Here is a 16103-nt window from a genome sequence, read left to right as displayed (position 1 = left end):
ATTCTCAATGGTGAAAAACTGAAAGCATTTCCTCTAAGATCAGGAACGAGACAAGGATGTCCACTCTCACCACTATTATTCAGCATAGTTTTGGAAGTCCTAGCCACAACAATCAGAGAAGAAAAAGAAATAAAAGGAATACAAACTGGAAAAGAACAAGTAAAACCGTCACTGTTTGCAGATGACATGATACTATACATAGAGAATCCTAAAAATGCCACCAGAAAACTACTAGAGCTAATCAATGAATTTGGTAAAGTTGCAGGATACAAAATTAATGCACAGAAATCTCTTGTATTCCTCTACACTAATGATGAAAAATCTGAAAGAGAAATTAAGGAAACATTCCCATTTACCATTGCAATAAAAAGAATAAAATACCTAGGAATAAACCTACCTAGGGAGACAAAAGACCTGTATGCAGAAAACTGTAAGACACTGATGAGAGAAATTAAAGATGATACCAACAGATGGAGAGCTATACCATGTTCTTGGATTGGAAGAATCAATATTTTGAAAATGACTATACAACCCAAAGCAATCTACAGATTCAATGCAATCCCTATCAAACTACCAATGGCATTTTTTACAGAGCTAGAACAAAAAATCTTAAAATTTGTATGGAGACACAAAAGACCCCGAATAGCCAAAGCAGTCTTGAGGGAAAAAAACAGAGCTGGAGGAATCAGACTCCTGACTTCAGACTATACTACAAAGCTACAGTAATCAAGACAATATGGTACTGGCACAAAAACAGAAACATAGATGAATAGAACAAGATAGAAAGCACAGAGATAAACCCACACACCTATGGTCAACTAATCTATGACAAAGGAGGCAAGGATATACAATGGAAAAAAGACAGTCTCTTTAATAAGTGGTGCTGGGAAAACTGGACAGCTACATGTAAAAGAATGAAATTAGAACGCTCCCTAACACCATACACAAAAATAAACTCAGAATGGATTCAAGACCTAAATGTAAGACCGGACACTGTAAAACTCTTAAAGGAAAACATAGGAGGAACACTCTTTGACATAAATCACAGCAAGATCTTTTTTGATCCACCTCCTAGAGTAATGGAAATAAAAACAAAAATAAACAAATGGGATCTAATGAAACTTAAAAGCTTTTGCACAGCAAAGGAAACCATAAACAAGACAAAAAGACAGCCCTCAGAATGAGAGAAAATATTCGCAAATGAATCAGTGGACAAAGGATTAATCTCCAAAATATATAAACAGCTCATGCAGCTCAATATTCAAGAACCCAATCCAAAAATGGGCAGAAGACCTATATAGACATTTCTCCAAAGAAGGCATACAGACGGCCAAGAAGCACATGAAAAGCTGCTCAACATCACTAATTATTAGAGAAATGCAAATCAAAACTACAATGAAGTATCACCTCACACCAGTTAGAATGGGCTTCATCAGAAAATCTACAAACAACAAATGCTGCAGAGGGTGTGGAGAAAAGGGAACCCTCTTGCACTGTTGGTGGGAATGTAAATTGATATAGCCACTGTGGAGAACAGTATGGAGGTTCCTTAAAAAATGAAAAATAGAATTACCATATGATCCAGCAATCCCACTACTGGGCATATACCCAGAGAAAACCATAATCCAAAAAGACACATGCACCCTAATGTTCATTGCCGCACTATTTACAATAGTCAGGTCATGGAAGCAACCGAAATGCCCCTCGACAGACGAATGGATAAAGAAGTTGTGGTACATATATACAGTGGAATGTTACTCAGCCATAAAAAGGAATGAAATTGGGTCATTTGTAGAGATGTGGATGGATCTAGAGACTGTCATACAGAGTGAAGTAAGTCAGAAAGAGAAAAACAAATATCGTATATTAATGCATCTATGTGGAACCTAGAAAAGTGGTACAGATGAACTGGTTTGCAGGGCAGAAATAGAGACACAGATGTAGAGAACAAACGTATGGACACCAAGCGGGGAAAGTGGCGGGGGTGGAGGGTGGTGGTGGGATGAATTGGGAGATTGGGATTGACATGTATACACTAATATGTATAAATCAGATAACTAATAAGAACCTGCAGTGTAAAAAATAAAAAAATAAAATTCAAAAATACAAAGAAAAATGAGGCATATTTATACAGACTGACTTAGAAAGATATATGATCAAAGGAACAAGAAAGGTATACAGACTGACTTAGAAAGATATATGATCAAAGGAACAAGAAAGGTACACACCTCTTTCATTATGGACATAGAGTTTTTAAAAATGCTTTAAATAGAATTTAAATACCATAAAATGCACCCTTTAAAGTGTACAATTCAGTGGTTTAATTACACAACATTTCCATCACCTTAAGAAGAAACCCCGTACCCCTGACATTGAGGTTTTTAGTCTTTTGCTAAAACCAGTCATGCTGCACTGGATATTCTTATACACATATCATTTCACACATGTACAAGAATATCTGCGGGACGAGTACCTGGAAATATTTGCTAGGTGAAGTGATTTGTGCCCTTAAAACTTTGAAAGCGACTGCTAAATTGCCCTCTGCAGAGGTCACATGAGTTTACACTCTCACTACCAGGGTATAAAAGTCCCTATTTCCCATTTCCTGACTACCATAGTCCTTAACCAAACTTTTTTATCTTTGCCAATCTGACAAATAATAGTATCTCACTGTAACTTTAATTTCATTTCTCTTATTCTAAGTGAGGGTGATTACTTTTACATGTTTAGGAGCTACTTGTCTTTCCTTTTTTTATGAACTGATTTTTCATACCCTTTGATTTTCTGCAGGGTAGCTGACTTTTTAAAAATAGGAGTTATGTATTAAGGAGAAAAGCTGTTTGTGATATGGATTGAAAGTATTTTCCTGTCGTATGTTTTTGGGGGGTTTTTTAGTCTTTGACTTTATTCATGTTTATTTTTCTTTTATCATGCAGAATTTAAAAATGTTTTGTCATCACATTTGGCAATCTTCTTTTATGACTTCTGCATCTTGTGACATACTTAGCCTTTCCCTACTCCAAGATTATAAAAACAAAATTATCCCATATGTTATTCTAGTACTTTAAGCTCTCCTCCTCCCTCCCATTTAACTCTTAGATCCACCTGGAATTTATTTTTGTGTAAGATGTGAGGTATGGCTCCACCTTCTTTTCTCTAGAAGGCTAGCATCTTTCCCCCACTGATTGGAAATGTCACTTTCATAGCGCCTCTTGACTAAGAATAGTAAGAGCAATTTTAAATATTAGCTTTAACTCTTTGAGAGTGGTAGTCAGGTGTCTGGGGCAGTGATTTCTGATCTCTTGGGGTGCCTATGAGGATTCTGTAAGAACTGCAATCCCCTTCTCTCCCTGACAAATTCTACTGCTGTAAACTGCTATTACTTAGGGGATGTGTCTTGCTCAAGTGTGCTGAACCAAGAAGTAGTTTTTAACCCCTTAGAGGGGGGGACTTATCTTTCACACAGCCTTATAGGTTTCACCTGTGGCCAGAGGCCCATCTAGGGAATCCAGGGTTGTTACTTTAATGAGAAAAGAGCCTCAACAAGAGTCCAGAAGTAATGGGAAAATCTTTTCCAAAAAAAACTAAGCTCTTCACTTTTGAGTCAGTTTCTGATCCTCAGGTTGTCTTCCCACTTTAGAATCGTAGTCAATTTCTACAGTTTTACTTTGGCAGATTTGCTTTGGTGGGCCGTGTGTCCTCCTGGGAAAGGACTACTGGCTCGGGCTGTAACATGACTGTGTTTTGGCACCATGTAGAGCTGGGCATGTAGGGATAAGAGTCATCTCTTCTAATTTGAAACTGTTTATAGTCAGAAAAGAGTGCGGCCCTTTAAATAGTAGAATTCTCGGGGTACCCCTGACGATAAAGGCTCGTAGAGCTCTACCCAAGGAGGTCTGGAGGAGGAGGTCTGTCTGTTAGGACTGATGCCCCCGAGTAGGGCGGATGTCCCCAAGGAGCATTTCGTCAAGCATTTGAGCGGCCTGCTTGGTTTGCTGTGGGGGGTGTGCAATGGCTTTTAATTTCATCCAGTATTGTAAAATTGTTCTTTTATTTGGGCTACTCAAGGAGTAGCTTGTCACTTTGAGCTTTGGGGTAACAAATGTTCTCTGTGCTTGAAAGTCCCAGTGGCAGTGACACCTCCTCTCGGAGGAGTGACTGGCGCTGCCTCCCTCCCTCAGTGTGTGTTAACCCTTGGGCATCTCATCCACTGGAGGAGCTGGGTACAGGTGTAAAGTAGTGAGGGAAGCTGGGAGAGGCATGAAAGTGTTCTGCTTTGGTGTAAGCTATTTTTCACGTACGTTTTTATTAATTAGTTTGTTCCAGAGACTGTTAGACACTTAAAAAAAATAAATTTACAAAGGATACAGTGGAGCTCCATTTAAATGGTCACGTTGAAGTAAAGAAGTAATATCCACTTTATAGGCTTAATTATACGTCATATTTGGCTAATTTAGTCCATGCGAGTGTGCTGTCTGGGAGATAAGCCCAGGATACGGTAATGAGCAACAGCTAGTGCTGTTCTACATATTAACTATCATGATTTAAGGGAAGCTCTTCACACTGATGTCGACATATCTACTTAATGATAGTTTTCCTGTTTCTCTTTCCTGTCCCTTTTCACTCCTCAAAGTCGTATTAGTAGAGTCGTCCTCGCATGCCCCTGAGCACCTGGACATCTGAGTGCTAGCTGCAGACTTCACTTAGCCTGCTGTACCTTTCACAGTTTTGGCCATGGATGTTACCTTTTGACAGGCTTTCCCCACTCTGACCTCCTCCTGTCTCACCCATCACCTCTCCTCTCCACTGATGATCCACTCAAATGGATTGTAATCGTCCGGATCATTCAGCAGCTGAACCAATTCTCCCATCAACGGGAAGGTCCCACATGGGGGGATACTTACCCCTTCCAGACCCTTCCTGAAGAGAGCAAGTTTCCTTCCATGTGGCAGGAGTACATTTTATATTTGTTTGGCCTTGTGACTGATAGGATGGGAAGCTGAGGGGAAGTGGAGAGGAGATGGCAGTTTTAACGGAGAAAAAAAACTTAGTAGAAACTCTGCCTCTGCCTTCTTCGGGCGTGTCCCTCTTCTGGGCATCTCTTCAGGATTTCATTCCTCCGTCCAACTGCCGTTCACAACTGCCCTTTCCAACGGCTCCAGAACTCTTGGCCTTGGCATTCCGTGATGTAAATTATTCCACTGCATGGCTCGAAATGGGTGCGAAGCAGTGTTGCCAGGTGTCGGATCACTAGTGTAAGTTTCCTGGATCTCGGGGGGGAGGGAGGAGAAAGAAAGGGGGAGAGCTGCTCTTGGAATTTATACAGTTGTTATTGTTTCAGCCAGAGCACAGTGATTGCGCTGGTTAAGCTGGATGCTGTCGATGGCTGGGGAGAGAGAGAGATTTGGGCTTGGAGCTGGGGTGAATTTGGGGTTGAGGGTTTCTACTTTAAAGATTCCAGTGTTGGGATGCAGATTGTTTGGAATTGAGCAGTTGGCGTTACTGCTGCAGAGGGAGGAACTTGGGACCTTCAGGGAAAAGCCTGTCGCAGTACTGCCTGGGGCGATGGTGCCTCTTCTGTCTCAAAAAGTAGGGACAACTGACTTTTCTGTTTTCCTAAAGATAGCCAAAATATGGCTAGAAATCCAGATTGCTCACCAGGTTTGGAAATATCCAGTCACAAAATTCAAAGACCTCTGTATGCATGAGATTTTTTTCTAAAACAAAAATACGATTTCTCCTCTTGTTCACTGTGTACATTTTGAGGAAGTTACTGTTCATGGTTTACCGCCCCTTTGAGGAATCTGTGTGTGAGTGGTTGCTGCCAACTATCCTTGATTTGTCTAGATTGCTTTTTGACTTGTAAGTTAAGGATTTGTGTTCAACAAAAACAATTTAAATTGAGTACTTCATCTCTTGAATGACCACAAAAATTTAAAAGTCACATTCATAATAAGCAACTAGAGGGAAAGCTCACATGAATTAGTTATTTATCTAGGAAAGTATAAGGTGTATTTTTGTGTTGCATTGATGCTACTGGCTTTAATCTGCTTTGCTGAAACAGTGCTTTCTTATTCCTTTTCCTTATAGTTGTCATGGATGATGATGATGACTCGTGTCTCCTTGATCTTATTGGGTAAGAGGCTCATTCCAAAATAAGGGTAAATCAAACGTGTGAGGTCTGCTGTACTAAGACAACCTAATAAGCATGTTAAAACCAAGTGGGTTTTTAAAATAAAGATTAAATAATCATCATAGATATAGAAGGGAGGCCAAGTGACATGGATTAACATAGGGGTCATAATTAGGTAATCCTTTATTAAATTTATTTCATAAAAAAATCCTAGGAGGCAGAAATGAGTGATGATAGGAAATGGAACATCAAAATGAAACAAAACAAAACCAACAAAAAAAAACTACTAATAGTTTTAAAACAGGAAGAGGATTTTACTCAAACTAATACATCATTTTCTTTTTCCCCTGTAAAAATGAACCCTAAATATAAGTAATGTATTTATTTGCTGTTTTCTCTTCTTGGCTGTTGTCTTCTAGAGACCCACAGGCATTGAACTATTTTCTACATGGACCTAGTAATAAATCGGTAAGTAATACTCAGACCATCATAGGCATACATTTTGTTTCTTCTTGAGAGTCAAAGTGATCACTTTTTTGAATTTGTACTTTTGCAGAGCAATGAGGACTTGACTAATGCAGGATATTCTGCAGCCAATTCAAATTCAATTTTCGCCAACTCTAGTGTGAGTATTGGAAACTGAATGCAATGATCAGATGTTTCTGTCTCATTGATGCCTAGTGAATTGAAGCTTTAATTGCCTTTGTATCATGATGGGAATACCTACTTTGTCTTTTGTAATTGACACAAGAGGAAAATCTATTGAATTTGGTTGACATTTTCTACTTTTAACTTAGTCTATTAAGATTTTTACTTTGCCATTTTCCTAAGCTTTCAACTTTCTTTTTAAAATGCCCCAGAAACGTTATAGCCTGAGAAACTTATATTAGAGTCTTTTGAATGTTGTTACATAAGCTCTAAAAAAAATCATTCTGTATTGTGGTTACTTTCTAATCATTTTCATCTTAAACAAGGAGAAAGATCATAGTAGCTGGCACCTACTGAGCGCTCGGTATGTTCTTGGCACTCAGAGCTTAACATATATTAACCTCGTTAACCTTACAGTAATTCCGTGAAGTAGGTTCTATTATTACCCATATTTAAAGATGAGAGAACTAAAGGTTGGTATTTACCCAGTATTACACAGCCAGGAGTCGCAAGCTAGGAATCGAACCCAGGCCACCAGGTTCCAGGGTGCAGGTTCTTAAGCTCTAGGAACATCTAGACAAGAAATCTGACCTGAGGGCAGGGAAGTCCTGCCTGGAAACTATATCTGGATTGTTGTGTTTAAGCCTATGTTACTTTAATCTTTTCAACTGCTTTGTTCTGCCATGGATGGTAGTCCAGAGTCCGACCACCCAAGTTTGAATCCTTGCTCTGCCACTTACTAGCTTTATAACCTTGCATCTATCACTAAATCTCTAAGACTCAGTTTCCTTATTTGTGAATCCAGGAGAATGATAAATCTACCTCATAGGGTGGTTAAGATGAATGGACTAGTCCATGGAAATCAGTTGACACAGTGCTCAGTTAATGTCAACTTATCGTCATCATCAGGGTCTTTATTTTCTTCATCCATAAAATGGAATAGTATTCAGAAAGTCCTTGGGAATGCACAATTCTTTAAAGTATTTGAGTATGTGTAAAGTAGGTCAGATCATAACATGCAAGACTCCTCCACATGCTAGGGGTGGCTTTAAAGTCACAACACTGATTTCCTGTAAGGCTTATGAATTAGTAGCAATGCTGAAATTCATTCTGAGTGGGCAATAACTGCATGTGATGCCATTAAACCCATAAAGTAGATATTGAGCCTGTTTGCCAACACTAATGAGTTTTACTTACCAGCTCTCCCACTTCCACGTAAGTGTTAATTCTAACTCTTCAGGCTGCTTCATTCAGGGTGTATTTATTGTAAACTTGAGTTGCATCATGTCAGTAAAACGTTTTAAAAGCTTTTAAAAATATGGAATTTTAAACCTATGGTCTGTTAATTTGTGCATTGTAAAAACATTAAACTGTGTACCACCACTCAGGAGATAATCCACTGTTGCCTTGATATTTCTCTGCAAAAACAAACAAACAAACCTCCTTGCTTTCAGTTGCTTTTTCCCACTTCCTTTCAAATGACTGTTCAAGTCCTAAGGTGGTGTCCACCTAACTGAGGCCACATTAGTCCCGTTTCAACTGTTGATTGGGTGTCAAGTGAACTAGCCTTGGCTTTTCTACCTGGGTCTTCCCATCATCTAGCCCCCAACACACCTTATTAGCCTAGGGCTGAGAATCTGTATAGTTTTGAAAGTTGGACTATTCATTCTTTTTTTTTTTTTTTTTGGCTACGCCATGCAGCTTGTGGGATCTTAGTTCTCCAACCAGAGATTGAACCCAGGCCCTGGCAGCTAAAGCGCCAAGTTCTAACCCCTGGACCCCCAAGGAATTCCCTGGACTGTTTTCTTTTTTTTTTTTTTAATTTTTATTTATTTATTACTTTTGGCTGCGTTGGGTCTTTGTTGCTGCGCACGGGCTTTCTCTAGTTGCGGCAAGCAGGGGCTACTCTTCGTTGCGGTGCACGGGCTTCTCGTTGCGGTGGCTTCTCTTTTCGCGGAGCACGAGCTCTAGGTGCGTGGGCTTCAGTAGTTGCGGCGCGTGGGCTCAGTAGTTGTGGCGCACAGGCTTAGTTGCTCTGCGGCATGTGGGATCTTCCCAGGCCAGGGATCAAACCTGTGTCCCCTGCATTGGCAGGCAAATTCTTAACCACTGCACCACCAGGGAAGTCCTGGACTGTTTATACTTGATTGATCTATTTTTGATTTTTTTCTTCATCTTTTTAAAATTTTTAATTGTGTTAAAAATATATATAACAACAAATTTACCATCTTAACCATTTAAAGTGTACAGTTCAGTAGTGTTAAGGATATTCACATTGTCTTCACCTTATGTTAAATAACGACTGATTCCATTTATTTTTTCTTTTATAATTTTGACGTATCCCATGATAAACTGCTGGCCAGCAGCGTGTCTCTTATTTGTCAGTGACTGTGCTCAGTTCCCTTCATGTGCCTGTGTTGTTGTCTCTAGTTGGAATGCGCAGTCCTTAAGGACTCGTTACGGACAGACACAAACACAGAAGTGAGCGCTTGACAAATGTTGACCAACTTTTACTCTTGCATAGGACATTGAAATGGTTTTTAAACCATCATAATAAGCTGATAACTTCTAAGAAATCAAATAACTATTCACTCATTTCATATGGGAAGCTTGTTTTTATCCAGGCCGATTTTGCCTGGAGTGGGGCAGGTTAGAACTAGGGGAGTTCCGAGAAACCTTTAAAGTCAAGCCTGGATCTGGGATACCTTCTGGACCTCTAGTAGAACCACACTCGGAACTCTCAAAACTCACATCTACTCCTGTGGTACAAAAAACTAGACACCGCTGTGTCCTGGATACGCACATACCCTAGGCTGAGTCCCACTCAAGCTTTGGACTTGGGAGCAATCCTGAAAAAATTAAGCCATGCCACTATCTAAAAAATAAAGTTAAACTCCAGGTAGCCATGAGTATGTTGGCATTATTGATCTGTTTCCTATAATAATTTTATCAGAGCAGTGAATGCATATACTTACAAAAACAACATTAAACATCATTCCTAAGGAAATCAAGTATCAGAATAAGGTGAGCAGGGCTTCCCTGGTGGCGCAGTGGTTGAGAATCCGCCTGCCAATGCAGGGGACACGGGTTCGGGCCCTGGTCCAGGAGGATCCCACATGCCGCGGGGCAGCTGGGCCCATGAGCCGCAGCTGCGGAGCCTGCACGTCTGGAGCCTGTGCTCCGCGACGAGAGAGGCCGCGGCAGTGAGAGGCCCGCGCACAGCGATGAGGAGTGGCCCCCGCTCGCCGCAACTAGAGAAAGCCTGTGCGCAGCAACGAAGACCCAACGCAGCCAAAAGTAATAAATAAATAAAAATAAATTTATTTAAAAAAAAGAGAATGAGGTGAGCAGTCTGGAGAGTTGTGCCTGAAAAGCAGACTGTTATGCTTTATTCATATTCAAAAGTGAGATGAGATTTTTGTTTAAGAATCTCTTTCCAAGGTTAGATATGCCATGTAACATCCTGCTTATTTTTTTAGAACGCTGATCCTAAATCATCCCTCAAAGCTGTAAGCAGCCAGCTTGGAGAAGGGCCCAGTGATGGACTGCCACTTTCAAGTAGCCTTCAGTTTCTTGAAGATGAACTTGAGTCTTCTCCTCTTCCCGATCTCAGTGAGGACCAACCTTTCGACATTCTTCAGAAATCCTTGCAGGAGGCCAATATCACTGAACAGACATTGGCAGAAGAGGCATATCTGGACGCCAGTATAGGTTCAAGCCAACAGTTTGCACAAGCTCAGCTTCATCCCTCTTCATCAGCACCCTTTACTCAGGCTTCTAACATTTCTAATTACTCAGGTCAGGCGCTGCAGCCTATAGGGGTGACTCATGTGCCTGTTGGCACATCGTTTGCAAGCAATACAGTGGGTGTGCACCATGGCTTTATGCACCACGTGGGGATCAGTGTGCCCAGCCAGCATTTGTCTAATAACAGTCAGATTAGTGGTTCTGGTCAAATACAGTTAATTGGGTCATTTGGTAATCAACCTTCCATGATGACTATTAATAACCTAGATGGATCTCAAATCATATTAAAGGGTAGTGGGCAACAAGCCCCATCAAATGTGAGTGGAGGGCTTCTGGTTCACAGACAGACTCCTAATGGCAACTCCTTGTTTGGGAACTCCAGTTCCAGTCCAGTAGCACAGCCTGTTACCGTTCCATTTAATAGCACAAATTTCCAAACATCTTTACCTGTGCATAACATCATCATACAAAGGGGTCTTGCACCAAATTCAAATAAAGTCCCAATTAATATCCAGCCAAAGCCTATCCAAATGGGTCAGCAAAACACATACAATGTGAACAATTTGGGAATACAGCAGCACCATGTTCAGCCAGGGATCTCGTTCGCCTCTGCGAGCTCACCCCAGGGCTCAGTGGTTGGTCCGCACATGTCGGTGAACATTGTAAACCAACAGAACACAAGGAAGCCAGTCACCTCGCAGGCCGTGAGCAGCGCTGGGGGCAGTATCGTTATTCATTCTCCCATGGGCCAGCCTCACACACCCCAGAGTCAGTTCCTCATACCTACAAGCCTTTCCGTCAGTTCCAACTCGGTACACCACGTCCAGACCATAAATGGGCAACTTCTTCAGACTCAACCCTCTCAGCTCATTTCTGGCCAAGTGACCTCAGAGCATGTCATGTTGAACAGAAACTCTTCCAACATGCTCAGGACCAACCAACCATATTCTGGACAGATGCTGAACAACCAGAATACTGCCGTCCAGTTAGTGTCTGGGCAGACGTTCGCCGCCTCTGGAAGTCCAGTGATAGTCAATCATGCCTCTCCTCAGATCGTTGGTGGGCAGATGCCCTTGCAGCAGGCATCGCCAACCGTCTTGCACCTGTCGCCTGGGCAGAGCAGCGTCTCCCAAGGAAGACCTGGCTTCGCCGCCATGCCCTCGGTGACAAGCATGTCAGGACCTAGTCGGTTCCCTGTTGTCAGCTCATCCAGCACTGCCCATCCTAGTCTTGGGGCTGCGGTTCAGTCTGGTGCATCAGGATCAAACTTTACGGGAGATCAGCTGACCCAGCCAAACAGGACTCCAGTACCGGTCAGTGTGTCTCATCGTCTTCCAGTTCCTTCTTCCAAATCTACTAGCACCTTCAATAACACACCTGGAGCAGGAAGCCAGCAACAGTTCTTCTGTCAGGTAATATTATCAAACAAATGATAATATCAAACAAATGTTTGGTTGATTACGGAATGGAAGAGTGGAATGAGTATCTGATAGAATATAATTTTCATCCTAGGCTCCCAATTTATTATCTTAAGATGTTCAACTTACTATTGATTGCCTTTTTTCTTCTTAACTAAAATGTTTTATCCAGGATAGTGTTGTGGTTTAGAGTGGAGACTCATGGATTTGAATCTAAGCTTAATGATGTGGAGCAAGTCTTACCTTAACTAACCTCTCTAGAGGTTAAGTTTTTTCATCAGTAAAGTGGACATAGTAATACTACTATCCCATGGAATTATTGGGAGAATTAAATGAGATAATCTATATAAAGCACTTAGCAAAGTCCCTGGCAAATGACAAATACTTAATAAGAGCCAATATTAAGACATATACTTGATGGAATGTATTATAGGCATTTAAAAGGAAAGCTTGTTTTGGATGGACTGGGTAGGAAAGTCGCAGCTGTTTCTTGGGTGCCAACTGGAAAGGCTCCGGGACTCAGTGAGACTCAGCAGTGGGTAACTGGCCTGCACAGAGGGATGCATATGGAGGGAGGGATCCAGGGCAATGGATTTGACCAAGTACCTGAGCCTGCTCTTACCAGAGCATTGTGCCGATAAATGACTGAGGGCAATCTGTTAAGGATTATGTTTCTGAAAAGCATTTCAAAGGGTCATCAGCTTTGGTCCTTCACCCCATCTGCCGATCTTTGAACTCCTCTGGCTTTTGGTTCTCACTCATTCTTAGCATGTTCTGTAGTTCCAGCTCCATACCCAATTCCCCACCAACCCCCTGCCGGTGGTCTACCCTCCTTACTCCTCCATTTTCCCTGCCTTTCTTCTCCACATTTAGAAGAATTCAGAAACTTCTCTCTACCATGTATATCAATATTTTTAAAACTGTATACCTTTGACTTAGTAATTCCACTAAGAATCCTAAGGAAACAAAGATTATTTATGATCAAGGCTGTTCATTGTATTACTTTTGGTGTCAAAGGTGTGTGTGTGTCTTTGTGTTTTGAAATAATGTCAGGCTTATAGAAAAGTTAAAGTTTCGAGACTAGTGTAAAGAATTCTCATATATCCTTCACCAAGATTCCCCAGATGTTAACTTTTTACCCCATTTGTTTTATCCTTCTCTCTCTCTTTCACACACACACACATACACACACAAACACACACACACACATAGTTTTGAGAGTAAATTGCAGGCATGATGCCTCTTGACCCCTACACACTTCAGACTTCAGTGTGTATCTCTTAAGCACAGGGACATTCCCCTACATAACCACAGTACAGTCATCAAAACCAAGAAAAACAGCATTATTACAGTATTATCATCTAATCTACAGACCCTATTCTGATTTAGTCCATTTTCCCAATAATGTCCCTTACAGCAAGAGAGAATAAATTATATTTTGTTTTGTTTTTATGGTCTAGGATCCAACCCAGGATCACTGCCTAATTCTGTTGTCATGTCTTTAAACTGGAAACAGGTTTTTTTTTTTTCTTTCTTTCTTTTAATTTTTGGCCACACCGCACAGCATGCAGGATCTTATTTCCCCAACTAGGGATCGAACCCACGCCCCCTGCAGTGGAAGCGTGGAGTCTTAACCACTGGACCACCAGGGAAGTCCTGGAAACAGTTTCTTCATCTTGCTGTCTTTCATGACCTTGATTATTTATTTATTTATTTATTTATTTATTTATTTATTTATTTATTTATTTTTGGCTGTGTTGGGTCTTTGTTGCTGCACGCAGGCTTTCTCTAGTTGCAGCAAGTGGGGGCTACTCTTCATTGCGGTGCACAGGCTTCTTACTACAGTGGCTTCTCTTGCTGCAGAGCACGGGCTCTAGGCACGTGGGCTTCAGTAGTTGTGGCATGTGGGCTCAGTAGTTGTGGCTCTCGGGCTCTAGAGCACAGGCTCAGTAGTTGTGGCACACGGGTTTAGTTGCTCCGTGGCATGTGGGATCTTCCTGGACCAGGGCTTGAACCTGTGACCCCTGCCTTGACAGGCAGATTCTTAAGCACTGTACCACCAGGGAAGCCCGACCTTGATTTTTTTTGAAGAGTCAAACCAACTTTTTTGTGGAGTGTCCCTCAATTTGGGTTTCTCTGTTGTTTCCTCATGATTAGATTCAGATTATACATTTTTGGTAGGATTGCCACAGAGGTGATGGATGTGTCCTCACGATGTGACCTTGTCACATTCCTGGTGATGTTAACTTTGAACACTTGCTTAAGATGGTGTCTGCTTCATGTGATGTCTGGTGCATAGTTAATAAGTTTCTTCGGGGAGTTACACTGAGATTACGTAGATATCCAATTTCTTGTCAAACTTGAACACACTAGTTTAAGCTTTCATTGATAATTCCTGACTGAATCAGTTATTACTAAATCAGCTGTTACTGTGACAGTCACCAAATAGAGACTTTCTAATTCCATTGTTTATTCTACATTAATTGTTGGCATTCTACTCTAAGGAAGAGTTTTTCTGTCTCCCCCTTTTACTTATGCCAGTATGGACACATAGATTCTTATTTTATTTAATGTGTTAAAAATTGTTACAATCATTTATTTTGATGCTCAAATTGCTTTGATGCCATTGGGCAACCCTCCATATTGGCTGCTGGTCCTTCTGACATGTTTCCATCGTGCTTTGAGCACTTCCTTTAATTTCTGGCAAAACATGATGTTCCACGTTCGTCTTTCACTTTCCCTGCCCCTGCCCTGGAATCAACCACTTGAGGGACCTTGTTCCTTCTAGTGGAGAACAATATTTAGAAGCCAAGATCTGAGCACTACATATTCATTGCTACTGAGGTTGTCTCAGCTGGGACTTATATGTATTTACACATACACAACATCTATAGCTGTCTATCTATCTACATTAAAAACCATGAGTTCATACTGATACTTTCAATTCTAATCCAGTACCACCAGGTTCATTATTCAAGTCTCCTTTTCCGTATTTGTAGCTCTCTTTTCTAACAGTGAGAAAGCCTGCCCCACAATATATTTGCTTATTTGCCCAATCCTAGAAAACAAAGAAAATAGTTTTAGAATTGCTAATTCATAGCACTGTGAAAAACAAACCTACTTCAGACTTCAGTATTGGTTTACATTCTGTCTTTAACCTAAAGGTGTACAGTCAAAATACTGTGTTCAACACCTGAAAATACCACAACATTATAAATCAACTATACTCCAATAAAAATTCTAAAAAAAATACTGTATTCAAAAGTTACGAGAGTTAGTACTTTCTTTTTCCTCCCTTGGTATGGTTATGCTATTCTTTTGAACTATATTTTTGCTTGTTTCTGTTTGTGTTTCATTTTAGAATTCTTTTCCCACTACCCTTGTTGATTTTATCTGTTTAATTTCTTTTGAATGAGTGAACCATTAGCATGGTCCCAAAAGTCAGGGCTATGCAGAAAGTGTGCCGGGCAGTCTCCCTCCTCCCTGGCCTTTCTCCCTGCTCCCACCCCTCCCTCCATCCTTTCCTGCCAGTTCTCATCCATCACCTATTTTCAGCAATATCATTAGTTTCTCCTTTTTTTTTTTTTTTTTTTTTTTGCGGTACGCGGGCCTCTCACTGTTGTGGCCTCTCCCGTTGCGGAGCACAGGCTCCGGACGCGCAGGCTCAGCGGCCATGGCTCACGGGCCCAACCGCTCCGCGGCCTGTGGGATCTTCCCGGACCGGGGCACAAACCCGTGTCCCCTGCATCGGCAGGCAGACTCTCAACCACTGAGCCACCAGCGAAGCCCGAGTTTCTCCTTTATTTATCCTGTTTTTTTTCACACAGATAAGCAGATACATGTATATTTTCTTATTTCCTTACATATATATTTTCTTATTTCCCCTCCTTTCTTACTCAAATATAGCATACTATAGATAGATATTCTTCTATACTTCGGGTGCAAAAAAGTGTTCTAAACCCAATATAATAATTCTCCAATAGTAGGAGGATTATTGGATATAATGAAGTATATTATGTAGCCATTTTAAATGTTTCTGAAATATAATTAAAGATTTGGGGGAAGGCTTACAAAGTCATTTTAAGTGACATTTTAAATGTGAAATATTTAAAATGCACATTTAACTGTAAAATATTTAATAAGCAATTTGTTTTCTC

The 16103-nt window shown here is 40.9% G+C and overlaps 1 protein-coding gene across 2 annotated transcripts in view; it reads left to right on the top strand.

The window, feature by feature from the left end:
• BICRAL (BRD4 interacting chromatin remodeling complex associated protein like) overlaps positions 1–16103 on the top strand; it is an 82845-nt gene that overhangs the window by 42549 nt on the left and 24193 nt on the right. For both annotated transcript variants that reach the window (XM_029243823.1, XM_029243824.1), the window contains exons 2-5: positions 6091–6136; positions 6553–6601; positions 6690–6758; positions 10261–11940. In XM_029243823.1, coding sequence (XP_029099656.1) covers positions 6096–6136; positions 6553–6601; positions 6690–6758; positions 10261–11940 — 1839 coding nt within the window. In that variant the 5' untranslated portion in view covers positions 6091–6095. The remainder of the gene's footprint in view (positions 1–6090; positions 6137–6552; positions 6602–6689; positions 6759–10260; positions 11941–16103) is intronic.

Source organism: Monodon monoceros, unplaced genomic scaffold (genome assembly GCF_005190385.1).
Source record: "Monodon monoceros isolate NGI ecotype Baffin Bay Population unplaced genomic scaffold, NGI_Narwhal_1 Super_Scaffold_3, whole genome shotgun sequence".
In the NCBI taxonomy this organism is placed as follows: domain Eukaryota; kingdom Metazoa; phylum Chordata; class Mammalia; order Artiodactyla; family Monodontidae; genus Monodon; species Monodon monoceros.
The sequence above is the reverse complement of the archived record's forward strand: the minus strand, read 5'-3'. Positions and strand labels throughout refer to the sequence as shown.